Here is a 13,708-nt window from a genome sequence, read left to right as displayed (position 1 = left end):
ATTCTCTCGAGGAAGCCATGTGCACGGCACCTGTGCTCAGGGCCCCTGATTTCTCCAAGGAGTTCATCATGCAGATCGACGATTCAGAGAATGGCATATGGTCAGTCTTGTAACAGCTGAATGAGGAGGGCCTAGACCAATCAGTAGCCTTCATTAGCAGGAGGTTTTTACCACAGGAACACAAGTGGAGTGCAGTTGAAAGAGAAGCTTTTGCTGTGGTCTTCTCAGATCACATTGCTGCACAAGACAATAGCCCATCTCAGTCACTGCGATAAACCAGGGCCTTAATCTTCACAGTGACCCCCATCTGGCATAGAGGGTTGCCGACTGGAATGGCACACTGGAAGATCTCAGTTCAAACACATGGGGTCTGAGAAGAGTAAATATTTTAGTAGTGTCTAAACTAACCAAACCAAATTGTTTAATTTGTTTGATCCATAAAAGATTACATCAAATTTGTTTTTTCTCTGTTTTTCAGATATATTCTTGTGACTGCCAATTCTTTTACTTTTTTCCATTTTTCGCCACACAGGCAGCTAACTACTCGTTATTCCCCATTTCCCTGACAAGCCTGTGCTGTAGTTTGTGGCAGTAACAATGGCATCAAAATATGGCAGCCCAAAGATCTCTGTAGTGCCATCACAGCGCAGTGGTTGTACCACACTTTCTTCCTTGCAGCGCAAGCTAAATTTAGGATAGGGCAAAAATGTATTCAACTTAAATGTTTACAACACTTCTTTGCCTTTTTCTAAAGGGTCACACTGCTATTTTAGGATAAAATGTGTAATTATTATGGAATTATGGTGGATCTTAACGGAGAGAAAATATGTAGCATTACAGCCAGAGCTTGTGACTTTGCAATTAGGGAACCAGGTTCAAGTCCCTTCCATGAGGGATGGAGGTCCCAAATTGCTTTTGCGCGTGCATTATTGACACCTGTTGTGCTCTTTCATGTCATGGAAGGCTGTCCCTGTCATTTGATATTTTATGTGCCACCTATTAGATTGGATATGTGTCAAAACGCATTATCAGATGTGCTAATGTGGCATTGCTTTAAAACACATTTTGTTTTTCTATTTTAGCCTGCTAGTGCTTGTACGTTTTGTGCTTATGCTGTGCTAATACAGAGGAGGAGGTTTGAAAACATTTTGAAATCTAAACGCACAACTTAAAAAGCCAAAAACTAATTTTGCAAGTGTTTGTGGGACAAGAGTTGCTGCTTGGACAAGCGACTGTTTGCACCTGTGCACCTTTCTATGACAGCGCTTTGGAGGTTTAGTCTGTTTGAAATTAAGTAAGGGAGTGGGGGGGGGTTTCTGAAAAGTTTCATACTGCTTCCTTGTACCGCACCCACTGAGATAGACCACATTTCTTTCAAGCAAATCTACTTTCCTCCGGTGTGATGTTTCTGTAAGTGGCAGCCTTAGACATCTTGGGACCCTTGTTCATGTGTGCCACATGGATGCCCAACAGCCATACAGTATTGGACTACCGGTTTTTGACCTACAGCCAGCATTTTTCCAAAGCACATGCTGTTACGTTTTAGGGACCTAGGAAGTTCAGTGGTGGGGTGAGGAAGGGGACAAAGTTAGCCTTGGTCAGAATGTAAGCAGAGCTTTAAATGGGCAGGCACTGAGTACCTGCACTTCTTTAATTTGAAAGGGAGAGTAGTGGCACCTCTCGACACTGCTGCAATAAATTTAATTGGAGAGTACCAACACGTCTCAGGAGTAAGCAAGGTCGGGTGACCAGGCGTCCAGGATTTGCTGGGACAGTCCCCGTTTTCCGCCAGCTGTCCTGGCAGAGATCAGGAAGTTTAGCTCATGTCTCGGTTTTTAGAGAGGGTTGGCTGAAAGCGGTGGGAGGTATCTTTTTATGTTTTGCAAAGCAGGGATAGTTAGCAGCTTTTATAAGAACATATGTCAATTAACGGGCATGTTACTAGCTTTAAAAATGGCGTTCTGTTTATGTTCTTACTGCCTCTTCTGTAATTCTCTGCTGAGAAGCACCGTCATTCTGTGTGCTTGTTGAAGTAAAATTGTAGTCCTTCTATTATTGAGAAATGTCCCGGTTTTTGGCTTTAAAATTGTGGTCACCTTAAAACCAGTATTCTAAATAGTGAGTACTTCCAGTGCTACACGTCTATTAAAAGCTCTGATTGTAAATAGCCAATAAATGGTACTCCTCCTCAGAATAATGTAGGATACAAAGATTGGTGCAAAGGTCTGTTTACACGTCGCTTGCCCAGTTTAACTCTGTGTGCCTTGTTTTGCAGCGCCGTCATATGCATCGGATACGAGGAAGAGAAGCCCCACGTGCTCCTCGTCAACGAAGAGGAGTCCGACGGCGGAGACCCGTTGATCTGAGCGCGGAGCGTGACGTGGCACTGTGCACCCGGGCTTATCAAGCACGCGCACGCACGCCTTTCCAAGAAGCCATTCTATCTGCAGGCAGGAGTGGTTTACAAATCAGCCTGCAGGACATGTGCACTAGGAGTTACAGGACACAATGAACATCCAGCTGGGAGGGGGTGACGAATGTTAGTTCTGATAATCCACCATCTAACGCTTCTGTATTGTACAAAAGAGAGACATTCAAGGCGCAATCGTCATTTTTCCAATCTCCAGCAGCTTGGCTGCTCCAGCTGAGCATACTATGTTTAGTCATTTAGAGACCGTGTTGGTGAAGGGGGCATTGCTGCCTGCTTAAGCTATGCAAACAGAAACGTTTTTAAAAATGCAATTTTTTTAAACTTGAGCTTCTACAGCCTTCATCTACCTACAGGATTAGGACCCTGTTCGCCAGACCCTTTGCGCACACTAGTCAAACTGACATGTAGATAACAATTGTTACCTGTGGTCGCAAAAGGTAGATCAGTTTCACAGACTGAGGTTGGAAAATGTGCAAGGTGTCTAGATGAATGTTTGGCTAACGGGTTGTAAGTTTGGACTTCCTTTTGGCAACACTTACAATGTGTCAGATCTTTTTGGATATTTCATATTTGCAAACAATGACCATTATTTTACTACCTTCATTTCACAACGAACATTCGTTGCAAAAGATTGTTGACATTAAGTGCGCAACTAAGATGGGAAAGTTTTAAAAACTCTTTTATTTTCAAAAGATTTAGGGGAAGGTATTTCGTACATGAAAACTCCGTGTGAGAAAGAAATGAGGACAAAGTTTTATTGCAGCAAACCCTCACTGCAAACATGGTTTTGTACAAACTGCATTTATTCGTCTGGAGGACAAGCCGCGGTTGACTGCTAATCTTGATGTTTCAACAGTACCTTTGTGGCTGCCGTTCTTTGAAGAATTAATTTTCTGTCGAAATGTGGTTGAAGTTCGGGAGCCATGGTTATCAAACCAAAACGAGCTTTAAAGGTGCAATTTGGCAGCAGAAAAAACATATCTCTAGTTACCTCGCACACAGCAGGCAGACCTGTGACCGTGCTTAGCCAAGCCAGGAGGCACTAGTTCCAGAAGCAGAAAAATGCAACACACAGAGCTGGTGATTTAATCTATACCATGCGATTCAACATGGTATGGTCCAATCATAAAAAATAGGAGAAAATGCACATTGAGACATATATTAGTATTATTTAGTGGGTGCTGGTCTGTTGTGAATTGTGGCATCTACTCCCAGGTCGAACTGGGACATAAATTTGGCCAGGGCACCAAAATAAAAGTGCCCCGTTAGGGAACCAGATTGTTAAAAATGTGGCTCACATTTGCAAATCAGGCCCGGGAGAAAGCATGCATTTATGTTTGCTGCAAGCAATGTTTCTGTTAATATCAGCAATCAACATTTAAAACAGGCATGCAAACTGCTAAAAACCGGCCTGTGCACTGATCTGTCTGACCAGCCCATCGGGCGCTCCCTGGTTGCCCTATAGGCCACTCCGACCCTGCCTCCACATCACACTTAGCCCCAGTAATAAGTGGCATGTTGTACTCTATATTTACTATACAGACAAACGTGCTCTTATCCAGGGCTGGTCGGAGGGCAAAGCAAATGTAGGTGATTACCAAAGTCGCCTCTGGTATGGGGTGTGAGATTGGGTGCATCAAATAAATGTAACTGTGCACAGCTGACAACACAATCCTTGCACCAGCCCTACATAAATGTGTATATCTGTAGTGCATGTTTGGATGTCCCTAGTGCACAAACTGCAGTGGTATAAAATCTCATATATCACCCGTTCTTGTGAAACACAGACAATATTTTGCAGCTCCCTTTGAAATATAGGTTATTCATCATAATGACAGCCCTAAAGTAGTTTGCAGACCTTTACCTTAGTCAGCACTACTAGAGTTGTTCAGCAATGAAGGACCGAACATGCAGGATAAGCCAAATTGTGTGTCACGGGTCGGTAAATTATGTGGCAGTATGCAAAACAATGTCTGGTTGTATGATTTTGACCGAATAGAGCCAGAAATACAATTTTTTGTTTGTCTGTAAAATATACACCAAGTTATGTTTCAAATATGGTAAGCCCATAATTATGGTTAAATGCCATAACATTAAATAATAAGAAGTAATAATTGGCTTGTATAATATGGTCCTATATTGCAATGTTAGGATTCTGGCGTCATACTTTCAGCCTCTTGGTGTATGATGTCACCAGAACTCCCCAATGATGATATTGGTCCAGATTGCACACTTACCTATTGAGTCCTTTCTCTTTCTCTCTATAGCAGGGTGTAAAACCCATATTTCACAGAGAACTATTTCATACTTCCCTGTGAAATATGCAGGTTTATCTCCACAATGTCCCTTAAACACTCTGTAGGGATTTACCATTGCCAGTACCAGTAGGGTTAGGCAGCTAGGTAATGTAAATTATATGGGGAAAAGGGCAAATTATGCAGCACATTGCCTGGCGGTATTGTTTTCTTGATTTGAGCTAAAAATGAATTGTTTGCGAAATCTGCAAATTATGTGGCAAATGTAGTAAATCCATAAGTATGTGGTAACCAATACAATTTCAGAATCGCATGAATCCACTGGCTCTCACCATTGTATTATCAACAATGTATTCATGAAAGGTAAACCTAAAGATTCTGATACCTATCAATGCTACTGGTACTTGTATTTTGAAGGAAGCCGTTTCTCAAGCAATCTAACCCCCCCTATTATGTAACATATAAAAATATATAATGTGTAACGTAAATGGACCTATATTGTTATTTTAGGTGAGATTTACAAACCACTCAACCTTTGACCTTTTGGTTTATGATGTCATCAGAACCCTATATTGCAATTTTGTTCCATGTTACATTATGCATAACCCTCTTTGCCCCGCTTCTGTGGCATCTTGGAGGCTAGTTGGTCTACTAAGCTAACTCGTATCACTAAATCTAGTCAGAGGGTAGTATACTCTGCAAGGCGCCCTCATCAATCAAATAACAATAACACAGACTCTCTATAGAAAAACTGCATATTTAAATAATATTCCTAGTAATTATCTAGTATAGGGTAGAAGAGAGCAAGATGCCATTTCTTGTTTCAAAAATTGTAATGCTGTTACCCGTATAAAGAAAGAGAAAACATTTGCCCATCTTCTATAACTGATAATTAGCCCAGAAATGTGTAACGGTGAGATAACCCCTGAATAGAGCAGCCAGAGGGAATGGCTTCTTGTTTTTGGTATTAAGTGATAACCATAGCGGTCAATCCGCGAGGAGAATCAGGAATGCTTCCAAAACAATCTGTTAGTGTAGTTATCCTGGCCATGTAGGTTCCTCCTACATCTCTCCTTGCCTTATTAGAGCAGAGTAGTCCTCGCTTACGTACATGAGGGCCAACGAAGAGTCCTCTTCTAGACCATACCATTAAAATGTTGGGTCTGCCCGTCACTCGGTCCATTTTAATTAGCATGTCCTGTTGTTATTAATCAATTTTGTTTAAAAAATGTATACAAATGTTGCCACTTATTAGACCATAGTGTTTACAGATTCATCAGACCCATATGTTTATATGACCTAAATACTTAGATGCACCTGTGCTTCAAGATTCACCATACTCACAACAGTATTTATTAGCTCCATGAATGATTCTCGTGTTGCTCTACAAGCTCCAAATGTTGTGTAAAAATAGATTTATTATCCAATATCACTTTTGAAAATGAGTGTTACGGAGGACTGGGACTGCTGAAAGATGTCTTATTCGCCGTGCGCATCATTGTGGAAAATGCTTTTAGAAATATCACAGTTACAGTTAATTTCTCTCCGATCACTAAGATAACTAAACTAAAAACTGAAGAAACTGTCAAAAGGATGGTTAACGTGCTGGACGGCATTAGGAGTATCCTGGTGTGCGTTCCTCCTCTGAATGAGTCACTTTCCTTAGTTATGATTCTAATAAACCTGAGCTATTGATCATCAAGACCAACTCCGCTCACTGTGATCATGCAGTGTGGCCATTAATTCTGGGGTCGCCCTCCATGCTGGGCACCAAGTTGAAACACTTGAGTGTCCTTCTAGACCTGAATGTATCTTTGTGCAGGTCAATGTCCTATGTATCTCATGTTTATACCCTTTCCTTCTCTTTGGAAAGATCCTGGCTTTCCTTCCAAAAGGAGCATCATGCTCCTGTGGCTCCTATATATACCTCGAGAATGAGCTCGTGCTGCAGCTTATATCTTGGTTGCCTGCCTATTTGCTTGCAAAGTTGCAATAAACAAAACTTTGCTGTATAGACTGTGATAAATTTGAAAAAATAGGATCACGCTTCTAAGGTATAAACAGATGTAGCTTTACAGGCAGTGGAAGACCGGTCAATGTAAGTTCTTATGCCTGGTTCATAAATCCTTTAATGTCTGTTGGGTGTTTGAGTTTGCTGTATGCTCAGGTCATGTAATTTGTGTCTGAGAACTTGCTGCTGGTCTGTATCTGTCTGACTGAATTATATGTTTTGCGGCCGGGCACCCAAAAATGGCATGTATGCCCTAAGTTATGGAATAAGCTACTTTTTCAGCTAATTAACGTTGACAATCATAAGCCTTGTAGGAATGCATTTTGTTGTTTGGCGGAGCCACAAACTCCTCGGATTCGTCTGCTGTGGTGTTGATTTTGTTATTTGTATCTTCAGAGTATGAAGCCTCTCACTGGTGCCTGCAGCACTTTATAAACAATAAATTGTTTTTTTTTGTTCCTGGTATTTCTCTGCTGTATTTTTGCTGTATCATCTGGTACATCATTAGCTGCCCTAAAAATGCCTCGAAAACGGGCAACACACTTGAAAAGTGGTTGGTGCCGTTTCCCTAGTTCACCGTCCCTGTGAGATCCTCAGCAAGATGGCAGTCAAGTTCCCCTCTCTTGCGCCGCTCACAACTTCCCTTGTAAACCGTTGTGGAGGCGATCCCATTTTCTGGTGCAGCGCTAAAGGGCACTGAAACTGTGTTTGCCCAGCAAGAGGATTTACTGCCTAAGGCCAGAAAGAGTGTTGACCACTGAACATTGGTGATGTGACAGGACGGTGGAGCCTGAAGACTTGGGAACGTTGAGTTTGTTTAATCTGCAGGAGGGGGGGGGGGTCTTTCAAGTTAAAGCCAGCAGGTCCGGGCTGGGATCTGGGGTCGTGGTCAGGAAACAGAAAGAGTCAAGTCCGCTCCGATGACCCAGGGAGCCGAGAGGGCTATTGGCAGGGAGGCTTGCTTTGCAGTTACTGTCTTTTAGTGCATCCTCCCTACACCTTCTTGCTGTCGCGTGGCTGATGTGTTTGGGTGGCTTGCTTTCCTGATGGACTGTGAACAGATGGGGAATGTCATGAGGCCTGGTGCGACTGGCAGTCATGCCTGTTTTCCATTGCTTTCATACGTGCCTGGTGCCAGGCGATGCCTGGTTCCTGGATACTAATGGGGTGGGCTCTTGGTTGGCTGTCAGACCTGTAGCAAGGCTACCTGGACTGTTCACTCGGATCAAGGTGTGGATGTTAGTCCTCAGTGTTTGACTGTTTATACTCCTTGCCCCACTGTTAAGGTGGTCACATGGTAAACAACCTTTACAACGCACTACCATCACGACGCAACTTTTACAACGCAAACCATTACAACGCATTGCGCTGGGGGGCGCTGTAGGATAGGGAATAGGTTTAATTTACTATCTAACACCTTCACTACTATCCACGGGGACTGGAGTTGGAATAGTAAATTAAACTATTCACTATCCAGCGCCCCAAAGCACTATGCGTTGTAAAGGCATGCGTTGTAAAAAATGCGTTGTAAAGGCATGAGTGGTAAAAGCATGCGTTGTAACGTCATACATCCTGGTCAAATGCATGCTATGGTTGGGATTTATATCGACCGTCTTTGCTTGCAACACCAGTCATTTTGGGATGGGTTTGGAACGTGACCACAGGATAGTCAAGACAGTTTCCTGTCGGGACCTCTGTGGATGAGATGCCTACTTTCCCAGCACCTTGCAAGATGAGCCTCTTGGAGGCATCATTGAACCTGCTGCTGCAATATGCCGCGTGTGGGATGAGAACTTTCTCCCATGCACCTTTCTCCGAGGCCAAGAGCCACGCACACAGCTCGCCCTCCTCCGAGGTCATGACCTTGTGAGATGCATGCTTCTTACAGTTTCAGCAGCTTACCTTGTGCCCTGCACTTCTGTCTTACCCCTTGTTCTGTGCTCTGCAACTAACTTACACCAGGCCAATCACTGGATCAAGGCAGCATCAGCGTGCATGGGCTGCATTTTGAAACAAAATGTAGAATATTCTCTTTGAAAGATTTGTTATGTTCCTTAAAGGTCATTTCTGTGCAGCACCCAGCAGATGGTACTGACGTTTGTATTCATCTATGCAGAGGACTCCAGAAAACAAAGAAAATGAACGGAATATACCACCCCACTCCATCGCACTCAATGATATTTCAAACAAGACACTTGCAGCAAAAGGACTGACCCATCTCAACATGTAATATGCACAAGATTGTTCCTTATATAAGCATGGCCTGAGAGGGGTATCCGCTCAATGAGGTGCCACCTCCCCCAAACGCTGTAATGCGTGTACATTGGTATCTTCCAGAAAACGCAAATAAGGATGCAATTGTATTCACTTCCTTCCCTTCATCTTCACGTAACCTTTTGGTCGAGTGACCAGAGACAGAGTCGCTACCCGCCATCTTGTATTTTGGAGCCTAAAGCTACCAAACAACGAAGGTATGGAAATACACACAAATGTGGTGAAGTTCAACAATAATACGGTGACCTGAAAGGACAGTGATAAGGCAAAAGGCTGCAATGGCAATCACACTGAAGCCACTAGACCTGTCTGTGTGCCCTTTGACATTCGCATATAAATATCACCTCGGGTTGCCATAATAATTTTCTTTCCCCAAAGTGACCCTTGTGAATTGGTTTTGAGTTGCATTGCGCCGGCTCTCGCCACCCACCTGCCTTTGCATTCCCTTGCCACTTATGAACACACTATCTACAAAAGTGAGTCCCTGGTGGGTAATACTGCCTTGGATTACTTTCATGGCTGATGAATTCCTGCTTCAGCTTCCGGCTTAATGCTGACCTTAGGCTACCTGTTCCCCGAGTTTTAAATCCATACAAATGCTACAATTTGAGGTCTTCGGGGGCTTATCATTCCAAAGCTGCCATTATCTTTCCATTGTCACTTGTGGGTTTTCATCAACGCTTAAGATAAATGTAAATGAACACGTTTAATTTAAGATTAAATTAGCCGGAATTCCACAAGGGGGCAGTACATTTCCACATAATGAAACATTTAGTTTATTTTCAACATTCAATCTCTAATTTTAAGTGCTTGTTCTGTCGGCTTTACAAAGAAAGGAACATATTATAAACTACAGACTCGGAATTAATTGAGGTAATTGTGTTACCAGGGTTTTGCAATCTCGCAGGTCCCTTTAGTGTAGGCTATTGCAGGACAGTGCTTACCATTCTGTTTTGTTTATGGTGTTTTTAAGTGTGTCTGTCTATATGCGTGTGCTGACAAGCTGGATGGGCCGGAGTTTCTGGTCACGGCACTGTCAGGAATTTCAGGCCGCCCAGTCTGGTAAAGACGATTCTGAAAAGACCGAATGAGATACGGCCTTGTAAACTTGAAGATTAAAGAGGACTTGCCTACAGGGCACAAGTCCTAAAAAAAAAGAAGTGGGGGGACGCTGCCACCGAAAGTGACGTCACAACAGGAAGTGACGTCACAAAAAGTGGCTCCGATCTCGTCCCCGAGAGGCCATAAAGGTGAAGTCCAGCTGTTTGGCAGGGGGGGGATGGCGTCCCTCCTGTAAAATAAGTCGGGGGACGCCGTCCACCCGCGTGGTACCCAGACTAGAGCCCTGCTTGCCTATCTATGCTCCAGGACCTGAGTTAGGGTGTCAAGGCTCTGGGGGCCGCTAGGAGGATTATGCGAGCTATTGCCCAGAGTCACATGGCGATTGAACCGTGAGCCCCCGGGTTCTGAAGTCAGTTGCCCTGACAGCTGCGCCACACCTCTTCCCTGTCCCTACCACTAATCACTTTTCTCTCCTGAGAGCAATTGATGATGATGACTAACTCAAGGTCCAGAGCACTGATAAAGATTAGCATCATCACCTTGTTTCAAAGGGAAGTGGTATGACAAAAGTTGAATTCTTCATATTATCAGGGAATTAGACTCGAGGAACAGACGTTACTATATATTTAACTTTTATAATACTAATTTTTAGCTCTGAGAAAGCAACTGTGATTTGGTACTTTTTTTCACAACAATTTTTTATTTTATTGATCAGGTAAGGCATATACGCAGCTCTCCACAGTTAGGAGATCACTGCCAAATATCAACACATGTATTAGCATCTCACAGACCCAATCAAAAACAACCCCATCTATCCCCCCACCTCCCATGGCTACCCAGTGACCCACCTGCCCACCCCTTATCCCTCCCTAACCCAGTGCACGTAATCACAGTGAGCCTCTAGTAACTGTTTGTATCAAGCTAAGAAACATGCCCCTCCTCAGGCCTGGAGTCCATCGTCCATGATTTGGTACTTAGAAAGAGATTTGGAATTTATATGTTCTGAGAGAGGAGTTGAAAATATTGAGGTTTGGAGTGGCGACTTTACTATGCAAGACTGCTCATCTCCAGCTCCATTGGAGCACACCTTTATGGCCAAAGAGATCCGAACAACTGACTTCATTTTAGTCACAAATAACCTGGGTTCTTTGGTCTGTAATTTTAAAACGCATCCCAACTGGTTAGATGACAATAATGCTGAGACTGTAGAAATGACCTGTCCAAACACTGAGGTGAAGGTCGGGGAGCTGAATATATAAATAGTATAGAAATCACCCCTACAAATGTCTAAGTCTGACATGGAGTAGTATTAATCCAGTGGCCTTCTTTTCAAATGATGTATGTGGTAACCATACCTTAGTGAATATTTGTCTTGATGAAAAAGCTTTGGAAGAGGATATTAAGAATGCCATCCCGAGAATTGCTAGAATGTGTGCATTCCCTAATACTGGTATTACATCCAGAGGATGGTTTGATTTCAAGTGCACCACATACTTAGTTCACTGAAGGTGGCACTCAATAGACCTATTAGAGTCCCTCATGAAGTAGTAGGTTCAAGATGGACATAAAAGGCTGTGCTGGCTAGCAGGGGCCAATAAATATAAGATAAGTCATGGTCTGCATTAATCACCTCTAGTAGTCTTTAGGACAGAGGTGCCTTCTGGCATATAGTGAATAATTCCTACTTCAGAGAATTGACTGCCTCCACGATTGAGGTGGCAATTTTACCAAATGATTGGGTAACCAACTTTTCAAATATCTCGTGTTCCATGAACACGTTTTTGTGAATAATGGGGAATTAGAGCCTAGAGAGACTGCTCAGAATCCTCAGGAAAAAACTCCCCCTGTGTTCTCATCAGAAGAAGTTAATGCAGCCCTGACCAGTAGTCTTGGTGGGAAGGTCCTGGTACTTCATGGGATTGCCAGTTGACCCTTTTATAACTAATTTAGATATATGGGGTCCATTGTTCACCAATATGCTGAGAGAAATTTGTAGATCTGGGCTCCTAAAGACTTGCTCATTTTCCATAACCGTACCAATTTATAAGAAAGGCGATCAGACTGATCCAAAATGTTACCAGCCAATATCACTGCTAGATTCATTGCTCGAGGTGGCAGGCAGAATATTACTCTCAAGACTGGAGAATGGGGCTGAGGAAAATGAAGTACTCATGGACACACAGTATTGCTTTAGAAAGGGGATGGGAACAGTCAAACAATGTCTTAACCTAAGCCTTTTTACTGGAAAGTACACACTAGCCAGGAAAGGTCCCATCTACATGGCCTTCATGGAACCTTCCAATGTGTTTGACGTTCTAAACCATGGTAAACTATGAAGATTGATGGCGGAAATGGGAATACAGATCCTGATAGTAAATTTTCTCAGAGAAATATATATTGGAGCAGACACCGTGGTGAGGTATTGTATTAATGGAGAATGCACACAAGGCTTCAGAGAAGCGCGACAGAGCTGTATCCTGGCGCCATATCTTTTTACACTTTACATTAATAAGTTGAGCAGGGTACTGGAAGAAGAAGGTAGAGATGCTTCCTCTGCATGCAGATGACACACAGTACTCCCGGTACGAACACCAACAGGTTTGCAGCAATTAATTGATGTCTTTGTTAAATACATTGCCGATTTTGATCTAATGATTAATTTATCCAAAGTCTGCATTATGAAGTGTGGCCTGAATGTGGACAAAATGTATCAGTTCTATGTGGGGGAGACAAAGCTTGCAGACACCCTCTTTTTTTCCTGGGACTCCTATTGGACGTTCAGGGTACATGGGCACAGCAGGTTACAGTCACAACACTACAGTTGAATAAATCAATTGCTGAGGTGAACAGCTTCTCTGCAAAATTGGGGAGGAAGACACTAAAATACGTATGTATTATATATAGAGTGAAATGTGCCTCCTTGGCTTCATATGAAGTAGCCATCTGAGGCAATGCCAAATTATAAAAACTCCAGCCATTGGAAAACACCTGCTTAAGAATGTATCTCTCACTGCCATAAAGTGTTAATACTTATGTCTGCCATCAGGAGCTGGGTCTTACTTTTTTAGAAGGCTTCATTAGGATCCACCCTATTCTGCTTTAGCATCGAATTTGGACATGGCCGGAGACCGGTGTACATAGGAAGGTAATCAGTGATTTCCTATCTCTGGATTCTATTGATAAAATCCCCTGGCGCAGCTGAATCAAGGCTTTCTGTAGTAGGTTGAGTGAATTTGAATTTTCTAACGATCCCTCTTCCTTACAAGGAGTAACCAAGGATGGAAATTAAACTCATGTCCATGAAACTGATGGGACGAGGCAAGATTTTAAAGGGTGTATAGTCAGCCGAGATTTTCATTCCATGAGATGCATGTAGCGCCTTGACACCTTTGGGTTTAGTGTGCTCCATAAATACAATCTTATCTTATCTTAGATGCTACTAAACAATGGGGGCAATCAATTCTATTTGGAGCAGGTGTACAATACGCAAAATACGTTTGTCTGAACACGTTCAGATGCAATATTATTCATCGTCTTGTGTCTTTCCCAAGATAGAATGACTGGTCCCCTACATTCAATATGTGTCCCTGTCACTGTGTCTTTGACCAATGCACAATGTACTTTGTTCTTTTTCACATTTTATGAGGAACCCTGAAAACGATTAAAACCTATAAT

General features: G+C 42.8%; 1 protein-coding gene across 1 annotated transcript in view; it reads left to right on the top strand.

Moving 5' to 3' along the window:
• The window catches only part of LOC147698549 (lysosomal proton-coupled steroid conjugate and bile acid symporter SLC46A3-like), a 215,363-nt gene extending 208,204 nt beyond the window's left edge, over window positions 1-7,159 (top strand). Inside the window, exons 6-7 of the mRNA XM_086935160.1 lie at window positions 2,276-3,384; window positions 3,459-7,159. Of these exons, the coding sequence (XP_086791286.1) occupies window positions 2,276-2,366 (91 nt within the window). The 3' untranslated portion in view covers window positions 2,367-3,384; window positions 3,459-7,159. The remainder of the gene's footprint in view (window positions 1-2,275; window positions 3,385-3,458) is intronic.
• The last annotated feature ends 6,549 nt before the right edge of the window (window positions 7,160-13,708 follow it).

Source organism: Lissotriton vulgaris, chromosome 8 (assembly GCF_964263255.1).
Source record: "Lissotriton vulgaris chromosome 8, aLisVul1.2, whole genome shotgun sequence".
NCBI lineage: Eukaryota > Metazoa > Chordata > Amphibia > Caudata > Salamandridae > Lissotriton > Lissotriton vulgaris.
Note: the sequence above shows the minus strand (reverse complement) of the source record. Positions and strands in the feature narration are given on the sequence as shown.